Below are 27,058 nucleotides of genomic sequence, written 5' to 3' on the forward strand. Positions count from 1 at the left end.
TTTCTCATTGTAAGGGTGGGAAGAATGTTCTTTTCAGCTTTCTGTGTCCAAGAGGAGAAACCAGAAGCTCTTTGAACTACTTTTTAATTTTACATGAAATTTTGATAAATTTGGTATATTAGAACGTTTTGATGGCAAGTGACAAAAACTCAACTTAAAGTTGGACTATATTGCTTTACATAACTAGGATGCCTGAGAGTAGATCTCATTTGAGATGGGGCCATACCTAGAGCAAACTATCTTTTTGTACGCTCTCTTTCCTACTTATTTTTGCCTGATTTTGCTTGGGGTCATTCTCCATACAAGGAACAAGATAGCTCCCAGGAGCCCCACCTTCATATAGCAATGCTGGTGGAATTAACATCCTGTACCTGTATCCATGTACCTGTAGGTACCTGTACCTACATCCTGTTGTCTGTATCACGAACTGTGCTTACCCCTGCATCAGTTATCATGGACAGAGGGAGATGTCATGACCGTCCCAGTGTAGACCATGTGCCCACCCAGTGATCAAAGTCAGGGGAATACACTGTGTTAACAGCCACTGCACTGGCTTTGTATGATCTCTTAGATAAGTGTGTGAAATTTTCTTCAGCAGTGGTTTTAAATTAATTTTTGCAACCTAGATGTCTATCAGTAGTATAATGATTCAGTAGATTGGCCAAGCAATGGAATATTATGCAGTTAATTAGATGTGAGGGAGAGCAGTTTATACCAACACTGAATAATGCCCATGATCTATGAAATAGAAAAATCAAGTTTCAGAACACTGTATATTGCTAATTCAATTTAAATAAAAAAGACACACACACACACACACACACTCGCATGCATGTATTGCACAGGTGCATGTATTGCACAGGTGCATGTATTGCACAGCTGCATGTGCAGAATATTCCAAGTCCTGGAAGTTAGGTCAGAATGAGGTGGGTTACAAGAACTTTCACTTTACAATTTAAGCAATTCTGAATTATTTGGTGTTTTTAAAGTGAGTTTGTATGATTATATTTGTATAAAAATCAATAAATTTAAAAAGTTTAGGTGCTTAAAACAGAGAGCTACTGTTATTTGGAACACCACTGTATGAATCACCTTATTTCTATGTGTATTAGATGGATGAAGTGTTTTTACAAGTATAAAATCTCAGGAGAGTACATGAGGTAGATATCCGGGAGGTGTGGGGGGATGGGATATCCGATTAGGGGGACCTTCAGAGAAGATGGAGAAAAAGCTGCTTCGTAGCTACAGATATCAGCATTATTTGTTTCTCTTACTAAAATGCTACATGGGTAAAAGCAGCAGCTTGATAGGAGGCTTATGAACATGGCTGTCATACGCTGTTCCTAAAAACTGCATTTGTCACCCTTACGGTTATAATGAATCTTCGAGAGGGAAGAAGCCCCCAAAAGCAGAATCTAGAAGGCTGCCTTTTCCCCATTGGGAAGAGAAAGCTAAACAAAAGCCAAAACAAAGATGGGAGAGTATCCTACATACAGTAATTGGATGAAAGCTAACATAAGGAATTTAGAGGACTAAGGAGCTGAAAAGGAAGGCAGAAGGTGTATATTAACTGTATTGTTTCTACCACTTCACTCCAAGCTCCATTTGAGCAAGATGCTTAAAGAACAAAAGGTAACCCTGTCTCCCTGGTTACTTTTATCATCTCCTGTTTCTTCTGTGTTGAAGTCCACCCTTGCCTCCTTCCCCAGTGACCCACCTCCCCACACACCTGAGCCAGTACCCCTCTGTCTACCACAAGCAGAAACACACACACAGGTGCAACATTAAATTTAATTCCCAATTCTCAGGGGTCTTGACAAGATTTTTAGTTTTGTGCATTTCCACCTCTTGGTAGATTGTAAAGTTTAAATGTGAAGTGGTGACTTCATTTGCATTTATGGATACCCTAATTAGTGGTTATGAAATATGAGCCTAACTAATATTTTCTGTCATGTTCTCCTTGGGGTCTGAATTTGTTTTGCTGCATAAAGCTGGCTAATCAAAGAATCAGGCCTGTTGCATTTCCCTTTATTAGCTGTGCATTCATTTGCCTAAGTAGCCTACACCTGCTGAGTACACATCCCTGTATCATCCCTGTTTCTCTTCTTAGTTATTAAGTGCAATTATCCAAATTGCACTTCACAGGTGATAACTTATTATCCCAGGTTCCTGTCTCTTTCCTTAGATTTTTTTTTTAAATTTTATTTATTTATTTATGGCTGTGTTGGGTCTTCGTTTCTGTGCGAGGGCTTTCTCTAGCTGCGGCAAGCGGGGGCCACTCTTCATCGCGGTGCGCGGGCCTCTCACTATCGCGGTCTCTCTTGTTGCGGAGCACAGGCTCCAGACGCGCAGGCTCAGCAATTGTGGCTCACGGGCCCAGTTGCCCCGCGGCACGTGGGATCCTCCCAGACCAGGACTCGAACCCGTGTCCCCTGCATTGGCAGGCAGAATCTCAACCACTGCGCCACGAGGGAAGCCCTCTTTCCTTAGATTTTAGTCTCCCTTAATGGTTCTACTTTCACTTTTCTGTTGTAGGTTAATCAAATTCATCTTGCTTGATACATCTTGCCTGAATAATCCTGAAATTTTACATTTTACTATTAAATATGTTGTGTACTTCAATATAACGCTGCTACCTTTTAGCAGTTGAAGAAGAACGTTTATGTTACTAGGTTGCAGGGGATTTTTATGAGCGAGTGCATCATTCCTGCATCAGTTGAGCATCATATGGTTTTTCTTTTTTTTACTTTCTTATTTCTGTGAATTGTATTGACATTTTTTCTAATAAACCATTATATGATGAACCGCATTTGGTCATGATGTATTTTTATATATTTGTAGATTCATTTCATAAATATTTTATTGAGGAGTTCTGCATTTACATGAATAGATCAGAATGTCTGTATTTTCTTTTCTGACAATATTCATTTTTTGTAAATAAAAAATTGACTGCCAGTATAAACCGTGAAGTTTTTCTAAGATGCACATTTTAAGGCTATGTCTTTTACTCTACAAATTGCTTTAGCTGAGTCCCACAGGTTGTGATTGGTATTACTGCTTTTCATTGTCTTTCGTTTTAAAGCATTTCCTAATTTTGATGATCATTTATTCTTAGTTAATTCAGTGTCGTTTTTGTTGTTATTATATCTGAATGCAAAGTTTGTGGTTGCTGCTGCTATTGTTAGTTTGCTGTCTTTTTATTATTGTCTTCTAACTTAATTGCAAAGCAGTTTGCCAATTCTTAGCATGATACCAATTCTTAGCATCGGTTAAGACTTCTTTTTAGTTTAGTAAGTCATCAATTCTTGTAAATGTCCATATGCTTGAAAGTTATATTCTTTCTCTTTTGGTTGGCTGCAAGGTTCTAATGCACATATCTCTTAGATAAAGCTTGTAAATTCTGTTGGTCAAATATTTTATATCTTTATTAATCTATGGTCTAACCAAACCATCATTTTCTGAGATGCCTGTCTTGAAACCTCCCCCTATGATGTAGATTGGTTAATCTTCCCTTGTAATTCTGTCCATTTTTACTTTAGATATTTTGAGACTGTATGATTAAGTACATACATTCCAATTATTTTATCTTCTGGTGACTCTTTACTTTCATCATTATGTACTGCTTTTTATCCTTTTTTGGTAAAATTCTATTTTGTCTAATATTAATGTAGGTAAGCAAGCTTTCTTTTGAATAAGATTTACCTGCCATATATTCTTTTCATTCTGTTACCTAAAACTTTCTAAGTCATTTTAATATTTCTTATAAAAGCATTTAGCACAATTTTTCTTTTTAATACAGACTGAGAATCTCTACATTTTAATAGACAAACTTTATCCATTTACGTTACTCTGATTACTGATATGTTTATACTTTTTTCTATCATGATATTTTGCTTTCTACTTACAATGCTTTTTCTTTGTCCCCCCCACCCCTTCTTTTTTGCCTTCCATTGAATTGAATAGATTTTATTTGATCTCTTCTTTCCCTCTCGTACTTTGGAAATCGAGTATTATATTTCTGGTCCTTTAGTGCCATGAATCTCAACGTGTGGCCCCCAGAGGAGCATCTTCAGCATCACCTGGGAGGTTATTCTTGGGCTGCATCCTAAACTTACTGAATCAGAACCTCTGCAAGCAGGAACCAGAATCTTTTATTTACAAGCTCTCCAGGTGATTCTGATGCACATTAAAGTTTGAAAACTTGAGGGATTTAGTGGTTACTCAAATGATTAATAAGCACATTTGATTAGCATATGAAGTCTTTTCAATGCAGTTTTTTTCTTTTCTTTTCTTTTTGGCATTTAATGGGAGGTCTACATATTCTGGTTGTGGAAGTGTCCCTGAAGACGATTTATGCAAGAAAATTTTGTCATCCTTCACTACTTTTAATATTAGTCTCTCAGTTTTGTGTTCCTGCTCTTTTGGAATAGTCTACATTTAAACTCCACTCCCCTACATTACAATGGCTTTGGCACGTTGTGGATGATAGATTTTTATCTCCTCTACACCAGGCAGAAGGAAAACTTTTTTGCTTTCTCCCAGCCCTGGTAGGTGGGCCTTTTCTAATTCACACCTTGGTGGGCATTGCTGCCCTTCAAGTCCATTAAAATCCAAGTGCTCAGCTCCTGCAGCCCATATTCATGCCTATGTCCTCTTGGGGTCATCATGGTGTCAGTTCAGACTTAACATTCTCATTTAAAATTCCCTCTTTGGTTTTGACTATTAGAGATTTTTCCTTCTTTGGAATTCAAATATTAATTATATTTTCTTACAATTTTTTAGATTATTTATGTTATTTTTACAGTGGGATGGTAGCCTTTCTGCCTTACCATGCTCCATCGATACTTTGCTAAACCATTTGTTATATAATAGAGTCCCAACACACATTGTGTATTGAGATAGAATCCATTTCTCACCTTCTGAAATACGATTGTGTAACCACTGCCTGAATATGTTTATTTAACTTATACAGTTCTGACTCATACTGTCAGCCCCATTTGAGAATATTTACGTTTTAAAGCTAATACCCCCAAATTTATCATCTTTGCTGTTATCAACCAGTTATTCTATAAAGTAGTGCTTCCCCTTCCCTAAAAAGTGCTATCCCACTTTTGAAATGTCACTAGCTTTACTTTTTCCATTCCTTCTCGAACATTTTTTTTTACTCCCCACATCCCTACCTGTGTATCGAAATGTCTGATAATTTTCCCCAATTCTATTGTTCCTACCTTTCAGTCCCTCAGCTGGGCTCCCACCTGAATTCATCAGCTTGTTCCCCCCTTGAACCTGCAAACGTCTTCGCATTTGTTTACCTCCTTTCCAAGCACTCTGGTCTCTGCTCCCTCAGCGTTCTCTCTCGTTTTGAACTCAATTTACCTTTCATCCAATAGCCAGTCTCTGGGACTCCTTTCAGCCTTGCCTGCCTCTTCAAGTTCAAACACTGATAATCACAAGTTGCATATTTTTCCGAGAAAAAAAAAAAAACAACTCACTGACTTTGACGACAAAATGCAAAAAAAAAAAAAAAAAAGTGGCAAATGATAGAACTAATCTGGGAGACTAGTGAGGCTGGAGCAATAGGGTAAAAGGTAGTGATTGGGATTGGGAGGGAAAATTACACTTTAATCAAATGGAATAGCGTATGGGCAGCTCCCTTAGACAATGCCCAATATAAGAGCATTCAATAAATGGTGAGTTATTTCATTGGCGCAGGGGGGAGGAAGTCCCCAGACAAAAGCTGGCCTGTGCTTTCTTTCAGAATGTATCAATATTAGCAAGGAAATGTGTTAGGCTCATCCTTATTGGGTGACACTTAGGTTAAGATAGTTTCTGAATTTATGCAAATTGCATTTCCTACCTAGAGCAGAGATACAGCAGCATGTCTAGGCCTGATTGAAAAGATATTTCCAAAGAGGGTTATTTGAAGTGAGAGTATTTATGGTGTCTTTCTTTGGGAAACAGCCAGAATTATTCCACTGTGAGTTCCTGTCGTCTTTTCCGAGTGTTTTCAGCGGAAAAGACCCCAATGATTTTCTTTTCTCATATAGTCATACTTGGGTAATTGGGGAAGTTTTTTATGCTTTAATAGGGCTGAGATTTAAGATCTTAGCAGCAGAACACTAGGAATGAGTTAAGCTTCAAAAAAACGGAGACCTTGAACTGTCTAAGGAGATGCAAGTTCATAGCTAATGGAAATGGATTTCTATTTAAAGTACTTCAATGCGTACACGTCAATCCCAAACTCACACACTGCTATATATAAAATAGATAACCTACAAGGACCTACTGTATAGCACAGGGAACTCTGCACAGTACTCTGTAATAACCTAAATGGGAAAAGAATTTGAAAAAGAATAGATACATGTATATGTATAGCTGATTCACTTTGCTGTACACCTGAAACTATCACAACATTGTTAATCAACTCTATTCCAATATAAAATAAAAATTAAAAGTACTTCAATGCAATGCTGTGCTGCACGTGGCAATGTTAATGTTGTTGTTTCCATTAACTCATCTTAAATGTGTTATTAATTTATACACGATGGCCTAATATGGTACAGAAAGTGCCTCTTGTAATGCTTCTCATTAATGATCAATATTTAAGCTTCCTTTTGTGCTTAGACATCAATTTTTGGATACCCAAAAATTTTTCATTCTTTTTCCATCTGACTTAACCCTAGAAGAGAAGGAAGAAGCGTAAAGGGAAAATTTGAAGTTGAGTCTTTTAACGTGGAGCGCACCTCCCCCCACTTTTAGGAATAAAATATGTCAGCCATGTCAATCTTCTTGGAGCCATCCATTCTTAAGAAGCACAGGTAACCCAGCAGCCTGCCTTGTTGAGACAACTTGAATGTCACTGGGCTTGTTGGGTGGTGTCATCTTTCGTTCATTGGGCGTTTGTACTGAAAAGGGCATTCCAGGACAGGTCATAGCCCTCCATCACTGTGTACATGGAGAAGAGGTCCCCGATAGTGACAAATCGGGCAGCTCCGATTTGTCACCTTCTCACTTGTGACCCTGCCCCGTTGCTGTCAGCAGGAAGGTGTAGGTAGAGGAGACCTTTCCTCAGCTGCTTCCTGCTGCTGTCCTTCCAGGAAGGCTCATGGCTTCAGGGAGACATGGTAAGGTTGGGAGGTAGAAATGTCTATCACCAGGCAGAGAACCAGGAATTTCAACCTCTGGATTTGGGGGCCAGAGTGACTCACGGTCTGCCCTAAGCAGCCCACGTAGCCTCTCTGAGTCTGGTTTCCTCCTCTGCAAAATAAGAGGTCCTGGAGTTAGTCAAGTTTCAGTTGCTTAGAGGAGGGGCCCTAGAATTTCCTGATTGTGAGCAAATACATCCTCAAAATAAGATATCCACCTGTCCTAACATGTATTTATTAAACTCCGCACTTAACAAAGATGAAGTCATTTAATCCTCAAAATGACAGTGTGGGGAGGATCTGTTATCAACCCCGTGATAGGTGCCAGGTGGGATTGAAACCCGGGCAGCGTGCCCTCAGGCCCATGCTCTGTGCTGTGTTGACATCTGACACATCCCCAGCACATCCTTTTTCTGGTGGGCTTCCTGGAGGATCATTAAATTACTGAGTTGTGGAGGAATCATTGGTATGTAAAGAGCTAGCATTTGGGAGATCTGGCTTCAGTGATTAAGAACAGCAGAGTCTATTTGATGAGCTACATATTGAACATCTTTTACAAAGCTTGTATTCTATTCTTCACAATGTTCACAAAAAAAACCAAAAACAAACAAACAAACAAAAAACGAGGCCAAGAGAGACATAGGAAAAGAGCAAAGATACCTGGGGCCTTGGCTGCAGTTAGAGCATGAGAGCACATGTGTCTGATTACTGGTTTTGCTTATGTGTAAATACAAGTCGCTGTGCTAAGCAAAAAATAATTGTAATGTATTCATTTAATCATAACGTAGCAAAGTTTAACTTGTTAGCGCTTTAAACTTTCAGATGAGGCTTTCCCTGGGGCTGCCTGTCTGATTGTAGTTGCAATGCCTGGACCTACTTATCAGCTTTTCCAGGAGGTGGCTTAAAAGCCTCCCAGGATATAGTCATACACTGAAACCCCAACAGGAGTAACTTTCCAAAACCCGTGATTCATTTTCAGGGCAGCTAGGGGGTCATACATCACGTAACGTAATCTTGCTCATGCTTGGCAATTTTCACCTAGGCGTGAGTCACAGGACTAATTCTTAATAAGCACACTAAAAATCCTTAGCAGTGTTGTGACTAGACTATTTCAAAGCCAGAGGCATTTGCCTGATAGAGTTGGGTTAGGGCATAAAGGAGCAAGTTAATACAAAAGAGTCCATCCCCACTTCTCAGGACGTTTGCTTTCCATGTAATCTAGAGTCATGTGTTTGAATGTCTTCTGTTTTGTAACTAATATGCTCCTCCTCTGGTTGAATTAATGGTGGGAATGAATGGAAATGATGTTGGCCTTGAAAGGAAATCATGTCTTTTAAGAGAAGTGAGTCAAGAGTTTGAGTCTGTGTTAGGCCTGTCTGCCCAAGTCACCTATAGACTGCTGGGAAATAAGGTGGTGGGGAGTAATTTTTCTAAATTTTTATTTTAGATTGGAGTATAGTTGATTAACAATGTTGTGTTAGTTTCAGGTGTACAGCAAAATTATTCAGTTATACAGAGACATGTATCTATTCTTTTTCAGATTCTTTTCCCTTATAGGTTATTATAAAATATTGAGTAGAGTTCCCTGTGCTATACAGTAGGTCCTTGTTGGTTATCTATTTCATATATAGTAGTGGGTATATGTCAATCCCAAACTCCCAATTTATCCCTCCCCTGCAACTTTCCCCTTTGGTAACCATAAGTTTGTTTTCTAAGTCTGTGAGTCTGTTTCTGTTTTGTAAATAAGTTCATTTGTATCATTTTTTTAGATTCTACATATAAGCGATATTATATGATATTTGTTTCTCTGTCTGACTTACTTCACTTAGTATGATCATCTCTAGGTCCATCCATGTTGCTGCAAATGACATTATTTCACTCTTTTTTATGGCTGAGTAATATTCCATTGTGTATATACACCACATCTTCTTTATCCATTCATCTGTCGATGGACACTTAGGTTGCTTCCATGTCTTGGCTGTTGTAAATAGTGCTGCTATGAACATAGGGGTACCTGTATCCTTTCGAACCACGGTTTGGGAGAGGACTAATCTTTATGTGAACCTAAGAGATACAGCCTCAAGCTGACATAAGAGAGTAAACTGCTCTTCTCTCAACTGTCAGCACCTCAAAGGCATTGGCAGCTGTGGAGTCCCATCCAGATCGAGGGTTCAAGAAGCTTAAACCAACCGCAGGATTAAAACCGAAGTGGCCTTTTTGAAAGAACTCAGAAGCCAGTTGAAATCAGGTCTCTGGTGGGTGTCAGTGAGATAGAGGGAAGAAAGTGAAAAGGTACTAGGAAAAAACCATCTGTTTTTCTTTCCCAGAATTCACATTCCTTCACAGTTCTTCTGGTCCGATCACATCATCTTCCTCCATTTCACCCCCTCTTTTTTTTTTTATACTCCCTTAATCCTCCCCACGGTCTCTATTTCTTTCCTCTCCCTCTCGCTCTCTCCTCTTTCTCTTTTTCTCTGTCCCCCTTCCCTTCCTTCTCTCTGCCTCCGATTCTTCCCTGCTAAGTTTGTGACTAGGGTCCCCAGTGGACACATCTAGACCCCAGGCTTCTGTGCACAACCAGATGCCAGTCACTTCTTAAGAACTCCAAGTTTGCTGTGCCTTTGAGAGAACATTTATCCATGGTTCGTCTTCTGTAGCCAGTCCAGGGATGTTTAAAGTTATTCTCCAAACCCAGGATATTGACGAGAATGTGGTGAGACAAGAATAGTGAGAGGAAGACTTGGAGAGGATTCTAATTAACCTCATTTTTCCCTCATGACACTTTGATTAAACAGCTCAGGATAACCTCATCTTTTGGTTCCAAAATTACAAGATTGGCCTTTCACTGAAAGGCTAAGTTATCTTGGTTCCTTGGACCTTTCCTCAGTGGTCCCATTTTCCAGCCTTTGCCTTCTTTTCATTGTGGTCTTCTGATGTTCTGTGTAACACCTAGTGAGCCTAATTAAGAATTCTATCTTTTCCTCTTTTCACATCGTGGCTCTGGTGAATGTATTTCACTGTCTCGTACGCTAACCAGTCTAGGAACAAACAGATCATGCCATTTGAAGTTTCCGTTATTATGAAATATTACTCAGCTGTAAAAAAGAATGAAATAATGCCATTTGCAGCAACATGGATGGACCTAGAGATTATCATACTAAGTGAAGTAAGTCAGACAGAGAAAGACAAATATCATATGATATCACTTATATGTGGAATCTAATAAAAAAATGATACAAATGAACTTATTTACAAAACAGAAACAGACTCACAGACATAGAAAACAAACTTGTGTTTACCAAAGGGGAGGTGGAGGGATAACAAATAGGAGTTTGGGATTAACATATACACACCACTATATATAAAATAGATAACTAATAAGGACCAAATGTATAGCACAGGGAACTCTACTCAATATTTTATAATAACCTATATAGGAAAAGAATCTGAAAAAGAGTGGATATATGTATATGTATAACTGAATCACTTTAAACTGTACACCTGAAACTAACACAACTTTGTAAAACAACTATGTTTCAATAAAAAAAAAAAATGAAGTCTCCATTATGGATGAAGAGCGTATGTTAAGTTCGGAAAGCTTGTTGGTAGGATACTTCCTGACTGCGTCTAGAAGTGACGGCTGTAGAATTTCACATCTGGGGTCCATCTGTCACTTCTCTCCACAAAGCAGGGGTCTACAGCCAGGGACCCTCTCCATCCTCCTGGGCACATTCATAGTCTGGATCTCCAGCCCAAACCACTGAGCATGTTTCCCCTCATGTTCATCCTTAGGCCACATAAGGTCTCTTCTCTCCACCCCCTACTTCTCTCCAGAACTCAGCTTTCTCCTGTGCAGGCTTGTCTAGCAAATGCAGCGGCTCGCATATCCTATCTTGTCTTTCTAAATCGCTTTGTAACTTGCAATCCAGTGATATGGGGCGATTTTCTCCAGCAAGAGTGGCTGAAGAGGAAAACTGAAATCCATACACAAAAACTTGAACGATGTCCATCGTGATGGGGTTTTGTATGAATCTCCTTCTGAAAGACCCAATATGAAGGAGGAAGGACCAAGCTGTGAGTGTTCCTCTAAGAAACACCATATTTATGGGCTGAAATCATTAACCTGGTAAAATTAACCACACAACATTACTTCTGATCATCTTGTTGCTGTTTGAAAATATCCTTAAACAGCTGCCTTGCTTATGGGACGAAGGAAGGTAAGAGTAAGATGACAAGCAATAGTCTCACTGCCCCTTCCTAACTTTAATGCAGGCACTTTGACTGTGACAGAGCTGTCACTGTGGTTGTCAGCACTGATGAATCTCTGTCTCTTCTTTTGCTTTCAGCTCGGGGACCTGCTTCACAAGCTGCAGTTCGTCATGACCTACACGGCTCCCTGGCAGATGGCCTGGGGTTCCTCATTTCACGTGTTCGCTCAGTTCTTCGCAATTCCTCGTATCCTTTCTGCTTCTGTTTTCACCTCCGAGCTGAGAGTCACATTTTACGGATGCAAGCTTTTCATTGAACTCTGGCAGTAAAAGGGTTTTAAAGTCTTTAAGATTACATCTTAATGGGAACCTGGGGAGGCACTGTGGATTCCCTTTAGGTACTTAGCCTTAAAAGAAATTTCTTAATTCGGAACTCTTCCTGTTTCTTAATGCATATTCAGGAATGACTTGATTTCTTCTGATTTTTCTGTTTCCCATGACCAGATCTCCGTGAAGATATCATGTCTTTTAAATGGAAAGTCACCGCTTAAATGATTTGGTTGACTTGTGCAAAATAGTGCAAACTGATTTGCTGTTATTAAACTTTGTGGATAGGATTGATATATTATTATCGATCATATAACATTATATTATAATATAGTTTGGTTATCTTATACTTGAGGAATGTTCAAAAACCCAGAATTGGGCACAAACAGAATTACCCAAATATTTTTGAAGACCAAAAAAAAAAAAATTTATGGTTTTGTTATCATTAGCCAAGGAGCCTAATTTTATCATTTGTAGTTTTGTTTGGTTTCCTTGTCTATTTTTAAGTGTTTCCATAATGATAATTAGTTTAATTTACTTCAAAACAACTTGACATGCTCCTTCTAAAGATCACTTTGACACAGATAGCTAAATTGTGTGTGTGTGTGTATCTGTTTGTGTGTGTGTTTGGAGAGAGGGAGAAAGAGAAAAATCAGGAATACTCTTGAAGAGAGCGATTAAACAAAAATATTCTTTTTTTTTCTTTTTGAATTTTTGGCTGCGTTGGGTCTTCGTTGCTGCGCGCGGGCTTTCTCTAGTTGTGGCGAGCGGGGGCTACTCTACGTTGGGGTGCGCGGGCTTCTCATTGCGGTGGCTCCTCTTGTTGCAGAGCACGGGCTCTAGAGCACAGGCTCAGTAGTTGTGGCACGTGGGCTCAGTAGTTGTGGCGCATGGGCTTAGTTGCTCCGTGGCATGTGGGATATTCCCGGACCAGGGCTCGAACCCGTGTCCCCTGCATTGGCAGGTGGATTCTTAACCACTGCACCACCAGGGAAGTCCCCCCAGTGAATTTATACTTTCTGAATTTGTATTTCCCAAGATGTGGTTCAGGGACTCCTTAGATCAGAATCCTTGGAGGAGCTTGTTTAAAAAAGTAGATTCCTGAGGTCAGCACATACTTTTAAAATCACATTTCGTGGGGGGGACCCTGGAATCTCCATCTTCACAAGCCTTACTGGGATTCTCATCCACTGATGTGTGTGAAGCGCAGTTTTCGGCTGGCATCCACTGGGGGTGCTGTGAGCCGGTTTTAATGGCCAAACAGGGCTTTCTTTCCTGAAGGTTACATAAGGCTCCTGAAGACAGTTCTTAAGGAACCCCTGGGATCTCAACTTTGGGTACAGGGATAGAAACAGACATGGTATATTCATTGTGATAATACATTCTAGATTTTTAAAACATGCTGTCCTTCCAACTTATTTTTTTTTTTAATTATTAAGCATACCCAGAGCTGTCCTCACAATGCACATTGTTCCGTGTTCCTATTCTTAGACCTGCACTGATATTTGTAAAGTGTTTCACGGTTATTTGGAGGAACAAGCTCAGGAAAAGCGTGAGCTTGCGTATCACCCCTTTCCTATAACGGCAGTCGTTTTCTAGAATGCCAGTCAGTTTAGTTTTTCTAAACGGAATCCCTTAAAACCGAGTGAGGTGAAAGAGTGAGGGGATTTTTATTTATTTCTGGTATGTGTCTCGGGTATCCTGTCTAGAATTTAAAGCCTGTTTATTAAATGAAAATGATGAGATGGATGTAAATTTGCAGTTGAGGAGTTGCACTAAGAACTTAAAACTTGAAGTGGTGGTTCCCAATTTTATTCTAACTTTGGTCTCACATAGATCTGTAGCATTTCTTGTGGCTCCTTATGTCTTGTTGGATGAGTCTGGTAATACTAATTACTCCTTGTAGTTCCGTAGCCGAATTAAAACTGTTCTGGAAGCTGTAACTTTCAATTACCTGACCTTTATGTGTGTTGAGGGGTCACACACAAACACATGGTATCTGGCACTTAGTGTCTCCTCTAAGGATAAAGGCAGCACTGGCTTCCATCTCAGATTGAACACAGTGGGCGTTAAATCTAAGTACTTTCGCGATGGATGGACTGGTTCTCTCGAGAAATTGAACACATCTGAGATGCAGATTTTATTGAGCATTTGGTTTTAGAATACAATTGGTCCCAGTGCTTTGTGCCTAAAACTGTTCCCGTCAGTGAAACCCACCTCCTGCCTCTGCTAAGTTATAGACCCTTCGAGGTGGCCGGGGAACCTGACCACTGCAGTTGTGTGATGGCTTCCAGGGCTTCCAGCGCCCCTACCCCATCACCCAAAGACACTTTCCCATCCTGGATCAGTTGTAAAGGTAGCTGTTTGCTATGTGGAGCCCAACATCATACCGTGCAGAATATAATGAGATTGTTTAAGAAACCAGATATATATGCCATCGAGACAAGGCTATCAGGTTCCTTCCTAAATGCCAGCCCTGGATCTTGACTAATTTTGAAGCGTTAATGATTTTATCACTCTATTAAGAAGCTGTGGGTTCCATCCTGGCTTTGAGAAGGGGCTAATTTGCTCCATTTTGGAACTGAATTAACTTTCAGGCCAGCGGGGCAGTGTTTATTAAATTGCTTTTTCCAGTCCTAGCATGTTTTCTCCCTCGGTAGCCTCTGTTAGCTTCTGAGCTTGTAACCTCCAGGGAAAGATAGGCATGCTCACCCCTTTAATATGTGTAGAGACCATGCAAGACCATTGTTTTCTTTTTTTTTAATTTTTTAATTTATTATTTATTTATTATTTTTATTTTTGGCTGTGTTGGGTCTTCGTTTCTGTGCGAGGGCTTTCTCCATTTGCGGCGAGTGGGGGCCACTCTTCATCGCGGTGCGCGGGCCTCTCACTATCGCAGCCTCTCTTGTTGCGGAGCACAGGCTCCAGACGCGCAGGCTCAGTAGTTGTGGCTCACGGGCCCAGTTGCTCCGCGGCATGTGGGATCTTCCCAGACCAGGGCTCGAACCCGTGTCCCCTGCATTGGCAGGCAGATTCTCAACCACTGCGCCACCAGGGAAGCCCAAGACCATTGTTTTCTAATAATTAGACAGACTTAGCTGTATTAGCTCTGTTAAATGTGTGTATTGGAAAGGCCACTTTCTATTTGGTATATCCTTTTGAGCTTCCAGTTGTTTTTTTTTAAGTATTAACGTTGATATTTTCATTTTAAATGTACTCAGATAAACCTGAAGCTTTTTAAGGAGTCTCCATCTAGCCCTTTGGCCCACCTCTTGGCTCTCAAAAAGTAAAGAAGGCTGCATATTTCTCGGGACTGCCTTAGCCATTACAGTCACGATCTTGTGTATTTCCCCAAGAGCGCTATATTTCTTTTCTGATCTTCCCTAAATAAACTAAGCTTTGAGGCCATCTATTCACTTCTGCCCTACCTCTGACCTATTAAGCTTCATTTCCTTTCCTCCCAAATTTGAACTTTATTTATAGGCTAGCACTATTTTCCTCGTTTCTTAATTTCTGGATAACTGTTTCTGGCATTTAAAAAACGGATAACATAATCTTTGGGGAAATGTTTAGAATCAAAAAGAACAGCAGTGCCAGCCCACTCAGCCTCCTACCCAGCCCCCGCTCCACTTAACTTTGTCCTGGATCTTCTGCAAACCCCGCAGTGCCCCCTGTCACCTTCCCCTCACCCAACACCCTGCCTCAGGAATCTCCCCTGTGACCCCACTCTGCTTTCTCAGGGTTTTTCAGTACCTTCCTTCGATGACATCTCCCATGAAGTTCTTTTTTTCTTCCTGTGACAAGAGGAATAGTTACCTTGGTATGTTTTGTGGCAGAGGTATTTAGATCTTTCCAGCTTCCCATTGAAGAAGAAACTGATGGGTGATGATAGATATCATAGTAGCTCCTTATTCTGGAGTTCTGCATTTGAACCTAGGTCGAAATAAAAGGAGTCGGATTGAAATTGTAGCACAATCGAGATCTTTTTGATACCCAAACAATTCAACACTATTAACGGAGGATGTGTTATTTCACTTCTGAAAATGTTTGGAAATAAATAGCAAATTGAAAAAAAAATGACACAGCTACCCCTGAAGGAAAACTCTGAGCTTAAATCTATGAAAATGCACCGGGAAGTGCCTGTAGACAAGCAAGGCTCACTCCCTGCTCTGTATTTACAGTAAGTGGGGCTGTGAGGGTCCCTATCACATAACTAAGCCCTGCCACTGATAATATGGGAAAGCCCTTCTGTGCTCTGGTAGGTAATGAAACACAGACTCTTCCTATCTGTGACAGACATTTAGGCATTTCTTACTTTCTGCCAGAACTTTTTAAACATCGGCTAAAAAGCAAGACCTCCATTTGTGTAGCCACGTCCGCTTCCGGGTAGGAAAATCAGCCTTGTAGGAGATCGGGTCAGACCTGCCTAGAACCCTCCCAGCCCTCACCCTGAAGGACCAGGAACCATGTGCATATGTAAAACCTGGGCCGTCTGGCCCCCCACTGACCTCTGCCACCTCTGTTCCCTCTGGCTTTAACACATCACAGGCCCCGTGATTGACAGCTGGGAGAAGTTCTCCAGTGATGGAGTGAGACTGGGGAGGGACCAGCCCTTCTGGCACCTCCCCAGATTTCCAGAGATCAATTAGTTGGGCTTAAGCCAAAAGTTAGAGCCATACTAATTTTAATATTGAACAATTACATTTCTGATCAGAGTGTGTAAAAGTGAGGCATGCCAAGAAGTGGGAAACCCATACAGAGTGCTAGGGAGGTGACTTAGCCTACAGCATGCTGTGACTTGTATACACATTTTTAGCTTATAAACCAGACATGAGTTGAATTGAGCCATTGGTGTTCAGTGTATGATTAAAAAAATACATATTTTTGAATAGTGGGAAAAGATTCTTTGAGGAATGGAGATGCTATCTTCCCAAACAATGTTATTTATTTACTTTCAAAGTGTAATTTAATTTTAATTATTTATAAAGTTGCTTGATACTTTAGTAAATGTACCACAGTGTGTTTGGTTCAGCTAACAATATCTCAGTAAAAAGAAACCGTTCTTTTCAAATCTTAGATATTAAATCTTTGCCATGAATCATGCTGAGACTGCTGGGATTTTTATGAGAATCATTTGGTTTTCATGGTGGTGAAATGAGCAGGATATTATTGAAAGTTTTATATTTCCAAATATGTACATAGAGAGATCACGGGTAGGCCCTTCTTTCTTTCCTTGGTGAGAAAATGGCTTTCATATGAACTAGTCAAAATCGCAAATACTATGTAGAAGAATAATCATGAACAATTTTTTTTCCCTTAACTCAAAATCCTCAGATTCTGCCTTGCTTTTCTTTCAGGCGTTTGCTACGTCGATCTTTTCTACTCCACTGAGCCCGTTTCTCGGGAGTGTCATTTTTATCACATCGTATGTCAGGCCAGTGAAGTTCTGGGAGAAAAACTACAAGTAAGATCCTAAAATCGTTGCTGACTTGCTTTCCTAGGATTCATGTTCAGGATGCTCCTTGACCTTTGTCTATGAAAAGTCCAGGCTTCATGCTTTGCCCTCCTGTGGGGCAGCCCTAGCAAGCTCCCTCCACCCACCCTGTTATCCATTCAGCACAGGGGCTTCCAGGCTCTGGACCAAGCCTGACTGATGGCAAATTTGCAGTAAGGTACTAGTCTAGGTTTCACCAGTTGTGAAGGAAAGTGAGATATCACCACCCACTCTCAGCAGTTGCCCTCAGAGAGGTTGTCTCAGGAGCCGTGGTTCTGTCATTGGATGAGATTACCCCTGGGGGGCACGGCTCCCTTCTGTGGGCCTTCGAAATATACATGTCATGTACAAGTGTACATGCATCACAGCTCAGCGTAGGAGAGCATACCATTTTTTCTGAGCATCATTAAACTTGTAGAAGATGATTTCTGCACTTTGTCTTGACTGTTTAGATCAGTCGGTCATAAATTTCCTCAAGCAAACAGTGATGGAGCGAGGGCAGTGATTTTTTTCAGGAGTGGTGGGAAGGGAGGAGTGATGGTTCCCTGAGTAACATTCAAGAGTTGTTAATGATTTGTCGGGGGAGGGCCTGAGAACAGCCAGAGGAGGAGGTGGGGCGAGCCAGCCTGTCTCCAGCTGGGGTCGTCTTCCGTTGCAGATCTCATTTGCCCTAATTTACTAGCCATACCTGGGCTGTTGCGTCCAAGCCCTAATCCATCTTCTGTAACGTGTCTACCTTTTCTGCTGCTTTGCCACTTTACAATGCGCCCTTCACGTCTCACAAAGGCCAGCATTAAGTTAGGAGATCTGTGTGGTTAGACGGTTTATGTGCACGGAAGATGCACGTCCTTCTGGGGCAGGCGGTGGGGCGTCGTGATGAAAACACAGCCTGGGCCGCCAGCCTGCCTGGGCTCACACCTCGCCTCCACCCTCGGTGCTGGTGACCTCAAGGCCTCTCTCCTCTTCTGTAAAATGGGGGCAAAGGAATAAGGCCTACTTCACAGCCTTGTGGGGAGAATACGAGTTAATAGACCTAAAGCACCTAGAACAAAGTAAGCGTCGTGCTGGCGTGCGCTGGTGGGATTCTCCTCTGACTGCCCTGCATGGAATCCCTGTCCCCACCTGACCCATGCTAACAGGTATCCCATCCCCGGGACCTCACATTTACGGGTCCTGGGGAAATCCAACCGAACCGGAGCACCCAAGGTAAGCCGGTGCTGGGAGACCACCAAGAGGTGGGGAAGGCCCCTTGTGTGCCCCGCAGATTCCTCATCTTTTAAGAGAGGTGGGCTTTTTGCTGTACAAGTGAAGCCGTCTTGAAATGTACACGTAAACAAGAGTCCTCTTTGGCATTTGTCTAAAGAGATGCCGTGAGTATTTACAGAGTCAGAAGGAAAAGAAAACCACCAGCACTGGCTTGTCTTTATGCTTTTTAAGGAGAAAACAATTTGGGGGACCTTTGCGGAGCTCTTAAAAATCTCATTTCTGGAAAGTGCAAACGCTTGTGAATAAGAAGTGTGGCAATCTCGTGTGCTTTTAACTATGCAGGAAAGTGCAAGATATTTTAAACGTGCTCTGTAACACAAAAGATTTCTTTTTGTCTCCTATTCTCAGATAAGTTAGGAACCAGTTTTTTTGGCCGGGGTGGGGGGAAGATTTGATAAGCAAAACGCATCCGCTTTGAGCTGGAGCGGGTGTTAAGCTTCCCCAGTAGAAAGGGGAATGGAGAAATCTTTGTGAGATGCTTTTATTGAGGGGAGACATCCTAACTCCTGTGCAACGCAAGTTTGGTATTTTCTTATTTAGCCTCCTCCCTGCCAAGACTCAGCTACCTGCTCGCCGCCGTACACCGAGGTCTGAATTGTCGGTTTATGTGGGTTACTTAAAAGTCTGGGCTGCTACAGTGTTTCCTTATTCAGTCTCACAAAGAATTGATGATGTTGTGATCCGTTCTTCCCCCCAGTGTAGCACTCTGTTGCACGCGGGGGCTTTGGTCGGCTGTCCTAGGATGAGAAGGGGAGAGCAGAGTCTGTGGCAACGCATAGGAACATCCTGCCTTTCCTAGGTCTCTCTGAAGGAGCCAAGGTGGGGAAAATGTTCAGTCCCACTGAGGGATGGGGAGAGATGCTGATGCCGAACGCAGCCAGCTGAAAGTCTCTTGTCAACTTGTGTTAAGCCTCAGAACACAGAACCCTGTGGTCATCTGCTTAAAAGATCAGTGATGGAATTCAGGACAGTAAGAGTGGTGGGTACCAGGAAAAGAAATGGCAGGAAATCTCATCTGGATCCCTGCAAGCCCTCTGGAAAGCCCATTCTCTGTATCTGAAACTGTTGGTTTTTATTTCAAACACTAATGACTTTTCCTGTTCTTATTTGTGAGTGTCTCTGTAGCTGCTCCTACTGCTTTCTTTTCAGCCTGATACAGAGAAGCAGTTGTTAGGGTAATTGATTAATTGTTTACTAGCTGTCCCGCCACTGACTGAGAGGTATTCTCCCCTCTCACGACAGTGAGCACCATCTGCCAGTGGGTACCAGGGTCGCCAGCCCCACCCTGGGGGTGTGATGAGGGGCACTTGCCGTCCCCTCTCCTGGCCTCCTCTTCCTTTCCACCCCGGCTCCTTCACTTTCCAGCCCTTTGATTTTTCTTCCAGACCTCCTAAAGCTGCCTTTGGTTTTTGCAAGTCTCCAGCGAGCCCTGTACTGTAACGGAACCGCTTTGATACTCTATGGAACCGATAAGTAAATCACCAGCTACCTGGTGACTCTGGCCCGTCTGTTTTCCCCAGCCTGGGCTGTCTTGGAATCCGCAGACTTTTTGTTCTCCAACGCTGCTCCTCACTGGGGGCTGGTGACAAACGTGTCCTCTGCCCACCTAACTAACCTGCTCTCTGGTTGATTCCCCAGACACAGCACCAGGTCCCACTGTCTCAGAAGCCCGCGGTGGGACACTGCTGCCTGGGCGACAAGGAGACGTACCTCAGAGCCCAGCACTGATGTAAATGCTCTGTATCTGCCTCGTCCAATATGGGAGCCCTCCCAGCACTTGGAACAGGGCTAGTGTGGCTGAAGTTTTAATTCTATTGAATTTTAATTCATTTACATTTAAGTAGCCGCATGTGACTCGAGGCTATCATATAGGACAGCACAAATATAGACCCACCTCACCTCAGTCCTAATCTCCCACAGTACTATTTCATACATCGCATATCGTGGATTTTTCATTCCCAGCCCTCCCTCGGCTGTGCCCTTCTCACCGAGTGCCCTTCCCTCCCCCAATCCCTCCACTTCCACCCACACGCACACAGACTCACAAAGAGGGGAGTCATATTCTGCCTCCTGATGGATGAATGGAAGGTTCAGGAAGGACTTGTGGGATGAGAGGTACTGTAGTGGTCACCTTTGGAAAATAAATTTGCTCTGTGACCATCAGTAAATTGTACCAAGGATTGGTGTGGACTGACTCTGTCTCCAAGCCTGGACTTGTTTTTTTTCATCTTTGTGTCCCTACGGGGCCACGCACACAGAAGATGTTCTGTAACTATTTCTTAAATGAATTAAATCCAACAATATTATATAAAAGGGAAAGGAAATCGTAATCTGGATTTCATTCGCCACCATCAGGCTATGCACTATTAAACTGTTCTTAACTAAGAAGGTCTTTAAGATTGGTCTTGATGAGTTCGGCCTGGTGTCTCCATTTAATTTACAGGCAACAACAGCAAATGCACTGTAATAATAGTGCCTGGTGTTTATAAATCCCCTTATGTCAGAGTATTTTTTTTTAACATTTTTACTGGAGTATAATTGCTTTACATTGTTGTGTTAGTTTCTGCTGTATAACAAAGTGAATCAACTATACGTATACATATATCCCCATATCCCCTCGCTCTTGCATCTCCCTCCCACCCTCCCTATCCCACCCCTCTATGTGGTCACAAAGCACCGAGCTGATCTCCCTGTGCTATGCGGCTGCTTCCCACTAGCTATCTGTTTTACATTTGGTAGTGTATATATGCCAATGCCACTCTCTCAACTTCGTCCCAGCTTACCCTTCCCCCTCCCCGTGTCCTCAAGTCCATTCTCTACATCTGCGTCTTTATTCCTGTCCTGCCCCTAGGTTCTTCAGAACCATTTTAGACTCCATATATATGTGTTAGCATACGGTATTTGTTTTTCTCTTTCTGACTTACTTCACTCTGTATGACAGACTCTAGGTCCATCCACCTCACTACAAATAGCTCAGTTTCGTTTCTTTTTATGGCTGAGTAATATTCCATTGTATATACGTGCCACATCTTCTTTATCCATTCATCTGTTGATGGACACTTAGGTTGCTTCCATGTCCTGGCTCTTGTGCATAGTGCTGCAATGAACATTATGGTACATGACTCTTTTTGAATTATGGTTTTCTCAGGGTATATGCCCAGTAGTGGGATTGCTGGGTCGTATGGTAGTTCTATTCTTAGTTTTTAAAGGAATCTCCATACTGTTCTCCATAGTGGCTGTATCAATTTACATTCCCACCAACAGTGCAAGAGGGTTGCCTTTTCTCCACACCCTCTCCAACATTTATTGTTTGTAGATTTTTTGATGATGGCCATTCTGACAGGTGTGAGGTGATACCTCATTGTAGTTTTGACTTGCATTTCTCTAATGATTAGTGATGTTGAGCATCCTTTCATGTGTTTGTTGGCAATCTGTATATCTTCTTTGGAGAAATGTCTATTTAGGTCTTCTGCCCATTTTTGGATTGGGTTGTTTGTTTTTCTGATATCGAGCTGCATGAGCTGCTTGTATATTTTGGAGATTAATCCTTTGTCAGTTGCTTCGTTTGCAAATATTTTCTACCATTCTGAGGGCTGTCTTTTCGTCTTGTTTATGGCTTCCTTTGCTGTGCAAAAGCTTTTAAGTTTCAATAGGTCTCATTTGTTTATTTTTGTTTTTATTTCCATTTCTCTAGGAGGTGGGTCAAAAAAGATCTTGCTGTGATTTATGTCATGGAGTGTTCTGCCTATGTTTTCCTCTAAGAGATTTATAGTGTCTGGCCTTATGTTTAGGTCTTTAATCCATTTTGAGTTTATTTTTGTGTATGGTGTTAGGGACTGTTCTAATTTCATTCTTTTACATGTAGCTGTCCAGGTTTCCCAGCACCACTACTGAAGAGGCTGTCTTTTCTCCACTGTATATTCTTGCTTCCTTTATCAAAGATAAGGTGACCATATGTGCATGGGTTTATCTCTGGGCTTTCTATCCTGTTCCACTGATCTATATTTCTGTTTTTGTGCCAGTACCATACTGTCTTGATGACTGTTGCTTCGTAGTATAGTCTGATGTCCGGGAGCCTGATTCCTCCAGCTCCGTTTTTATTTCTCAAGATTGTTTGGGCTGTTGGGGTCTTTTGTGTTTCCATACAAATTGTGAAATTTTTTGTTCTAGTTCTGTGAAAAATGCCATTGGTAGTTTGATAGGGATTGCATTGAATCTGTAAACTGCTTTGAGTAGTATAGTCATTTTCACAATGTTGATTCTTCCAATCCAAGAATATGGTATATCTCTCCATCTGTTTGTATCATCTTTAATTTCTTTCATTAGTGTCTTATAGTTTTCTGCATACAGATCTTTTTTCTCCTTAGGTAGGTTTATTCCTAGGTGTTTTATTGTTTTTGTTGCAATGGTAAATGGGAGTGTTTCCTTAATTTCTCTTTCAGATTTTTCATCATTAGTGTATAGGAATGCAAGAGATTTCTGTGCATTAATTTTGTATCCTGCTACTTTACCACATTCATTGATTAGCTCTAGTAGTTTTCTGGTAGCATGTTTAGGATTCTCTATGTATAGTATCATGTCATCTGCAAACAGTGACAGCTTTACTTCTTCTTTTCTGATTTGGATTCCTTTTATTTCTTTTTCTTCTCTGATTGCTGTGGCTAAAACTTCTAAAACTACGTTGAATAATAGTGGTGAGAGTGGGAAACCTTGTCTTGTTCCTGATCTTAGTGGAAATGGTTTGTTTTTCACCATTGAGAACGATGTTGGCTGTGGGTTTGTCATATATGGCCTTTATTATGTTGAGGTAAGTTCCCTCTATGCCTACATTCTGAGGGTTTTTTTATCATAAATGGGTGGTGTTGAATTTTGTCAAAAGCTTTTTCTGCATCTATTGAGATGATCATATGGTCTTTCTCCTTCAATTTGTTAATATGGTGTACACATTGATTGATTTGCATATATTGAAGAATCCTAGCATCCCGTAGATAAACCCTACTTAATCATGGTGTATGATTCTTTAATGTGCTGTTGGACTCTGTTTGCTAGTATTTTGTTGAGGATTTTTGCATCTATGTTCATCAGTGATATTGGCCTGTAGTTTTCTTTTTTTGTGACATTTTATCTGGTTTTGGTATCAGCGTGATGGTGGCCTCGTAGAATGAGTTTGGGAGTGTTCCTCCCTCTGCTATATTTTGGAAGAGTTTGAGAAGGATAGGTGTTAGCTCTTCTCTAAATGTTTGATAGAATTCGCCTGTGAAGCCATCTGGTCCTGGGCTTTTGTTTGTTGGAAGACTTTTAATCCCAATTTCAATTTCAGTGTTTGTGATTAGTCTGTTTCTGTTTTCTATTTCTTCCTGGTTCAGTCTCAGAAGGTTGTGCTTTTCTAAGAATTTGTCCATTTCCTCCAGGTTTTCCATTTTATTGGCATATAGTTGCTTGTAGTAATGTCTCATGATCCTTTGTATTTCTGAAGTGTCAATTGTTACTTCTCCTTTTTCATTTCTAATTCTATTGATTTGAGTCTTCTCCCTTTTTTTCTTGATGAGTCTGGCTAATGGTTTATCAATTTTGTTTATCTTCTCAAAGAACCAGCTTTTAGTTTTATTGATCTTTGCTATCATTTCCTTCATTTCTTTTTCATTTATTTCTGATCTGATCTTTATGATTTCTTTTCTTCTGCTAACTTTGGGAGTTTTTGTTCTTTTTTCTCTAATTGCTTTAGGTGTAAGATTAGGTTGTTTATCTGAGATGTTTATTGTTTCTTGAGGTAGGATTGTATTGCTATAAACTTCCCTCTTAGAACTGCTTTTGCTGCATCCCATAGGTTTTGGGTTGTCGTGTTTTCATTGTCTTTTGTCTCTTGGTATTTTTTGATTTCCTCTGATTTCTTCAGTGATCTCTTGGTTATTTAGTAGTGTATTGTTTAGCCTCCATGTGTTTGTATTTTTTACAGATTTTTTCCTGTAATTGATATCTAGTCTCATAGTTCTGTGGTTGGAAAAGATACTTGATATGATTTCAGTTTTCTTAAATTTACCAAGGCTTGATTTGTGACCCAAGATATGATGTATCCTGGAGAATGTTCCATGAGCAATTGAGAAGAAACTGTACTCTGCTGTTTTTGGATTAGTAATAGATGGAATGTCCTATAAATATCAATTAAGTCCATCTTGTTTAATGTATCATTTAAAGCTTGTGTTTTCTTATTTATTTTCATTTTGGATGATCTGTCCATTGGTGAAAGTGGGGTGTTAAAGTCCCCTACTATGATTGTGTTACTGTCGATTTCCCCTTTTATGGCTGTTAGCATTTGCCTTATGTATTGAGGTGCTCTTATGTTGGGTGCATAAATATTTGCAATTGTTATATCTTCTTCTTGGATTGATCCCTTGATCATTATGTAGTGTCCTTCTTTGTCTCTTGTAATAGTCTTTATTTTGAAGTCTATTTTGTCTGATATGAGAATTGCTACTCCAGCTTTCTTTTGATTTCCATTTGCATGGAATATCTTTTTCCATCCCCTCACTTTCAGTCTGTATGTGTGCCTAGGTCGGAAGTGGTTCTTGCAGACAGCATATATACGGGTCTTGTTTTTGTATCCATTCAGCCAGTCTCTGTCTTTTGGTTGGAGCATTTAATCCATTTACATTTAAGGTAGTTATCGATATGTAGGTTTCTGTTACCATTTTCATAATTGTTTTGGGTTTGTTATTGTAAGTCTTTTCCTTCTTGTGTTTCCCACTTAGAGAAGTTCCTTTAGCATTTGTTGTAAAGCTGGTTTGGTGGTGCTGAATTCTCTTAGCTTTTGTTTGTCTGTAAAGGTTTTAATTTCTCCCTTGAATCTGAATGAGATCCTTGTTGGGTAGAGTAATCTTGGTTGTAGGTTTTTCCCTTTCATTACTTTAAATATGTCCTGCCACTCCCTTCTGGCTTGCAGAGTTTCTGCTGAAAGATCAGCTGTTAACCTTATTGGGATTCCATTGTATGTTAATTGTTGCTTTTCCCTTGCTGCTTTTTTTTTTTTTTTTTTTATTAATTTATTTTCGGCTGTGTTGGGTCTTCGTTTCTGTGCGAGGGCTTTCTCTAGTTGCGGCGAGCGGGGGCCACTCTTCATCGCGGTGCGCGGGCCTCTCTCACTGTCGCGGCCTCTCCCGTTGCAGAGCACAGGCTCCAGACGCGCAGGCTCAGTAGTTGTGGCTCACGGGCCTAGCCGCTCCGCGGCATGTGGGATCTTCCCGGACCGGGGCACGAACACGTGTCCTCCGCATTGGCAGGCGGATTCCCAACCACTGCGCCACCAGGGAAGCCCCCTTGCTGCTTTTAATATTTTTTCTTTATATTTAATTTTTGGTAGTTTGATTAATATGTGTCTTGGCGTGTTTCTCCTTGGATTTATCCTGTATGGGACTCTCTGCGCTTCCTGGGCTTGATTGACTATTTCCTTACCCATTTTAGGGAAGTTTTCAACTGTAATATCTTCAAATATTTTCTCAGTCCCTTTTTTTTCTCTTCTTCTTCTGGGACCCTTATAATTCGAATGTTGGTGAGTTTAATGTTGTCCCAGACGTCTCTGAGATTGTCCTCAATTCTTTTCATTCTTTCTTCTTTATTTTGCTCTGCGGTAGTTATTTCCACTATTTTATCTTCCAGGTCACTTATCCGTTCTTCTGCCTCAGTTATTCTGCTATTGGTTCCTTCTAGAGAATTTTAAATTTCATTTATTGTGTTGTTCATCATTGTTTATTTGCTCTTTAGTTCTTCTAGGTCCTTGTCAAACATTTCTTGTATTTTCTCCATTCTATTTCCAAGATCATCTTTACTATCATTACTCTGAATTCTTTTTCAGGTAGACTGCCTATTTCCTCTGCATTTGTTTGGTCTGGTGGGTTTTTACCTTGCTCCTTCATCTGCCGTGTGTTTCTCTGTCTTCTCATTTTGCTTAACTTACTGTGTTTGGGGTCTCCTTTTCACAGTCTGCAGGTTCGTAGTTCCCGTTGTTTTTGGTGTCTGCTCCCAGTGAGTAAGGTTGGTTCTGTGGTTTGTGTAGGCTTCCTGGTGGAGGGGACTGGTGCCTGTGTTCTGGTGGATGAGGCTGGATCTTGTCTTTCTGGTGGGCAGGACCACGTCCAGTGGTGTGTTTTGGGGTGTCTATGACCTTATTATGATTTTAGGCAGCCTCTCTGTTAATGGGTGGGGTTGTGTTCCTGTCTTGCTAGTTGTTTGGCATGGGGTGTCCAGCACTGTAGCTTGCTGGTCGTTGAGTGGACCTGGGTGTTGGCGTTGAGATGGAGATCTCTGGGAGAGCTTTTGCCGTTTGATATTACATGGGGCCAGGATGTCTCTGGTGGACCAATGTCCTGAACTCGGCTCTCCCACCTCAGAGGCTCGGGCCTGATACCCGGCCAAAGCACCAAGACCCTGTCAGCCTCATGGCTCAGAAGAAAAGGGAGGAAAAAAAAAAGAAAGAAAGGAAAAAAGTAAATAAAATAAAATAAATTATTAAAATAAAAAAATATTAAAAATTAAAGAGTAATAAATAAAAACAGAAAGAGAGAAAGAAAGAAGAGAGCAACCAAACCAAAAAACAAATCCACCAATGATAACAAGTGCTAAAA

At 41.0% G+C, this 27,058-nt stretch overlaps 1 protein-coding gene across 3 annotated transcripts in view; it reads left to right on the forward strand.

Annotated features, from left to right (window-relative positions):
• The window catches only part of PCNX2 (pecanex 2), a 291,197-nt gene that overhangs the window by 176,977 nt on the left and 87,162 nt on the right, over window positions 1-27,058 (forward strand). For all 3 annotated transcript variants that reach the window (XM_082422950.1, XM_082422951.1, XM_082422952.1), the window contains 2 exons: window positions 11,492-11,600; window positions 17,015-17,144. In XM_082422950.1, the coding sequence (XP_082279076.1) occupies window positions 11,492-11,600; window positions 17,015-17,144 (239 nt within the window). The remainder of the gene's footprint in view (window positions 1-11,491; window positions 11,601-17,014; window positions 17,145-27,058) is intronic.

Source organism: Balaenoptera physalus (genome assembly GCF_965194825.1).
Source record: "Balaenoptera physalus genome assembly, chromosome: 14".
Lineage (NCBI taxonomy): Eukaryota > Metazoa > Chordata > Mammalia > Artiodactyla > Balaenopteridae > Balaenoptera > Balaenoptera physalus.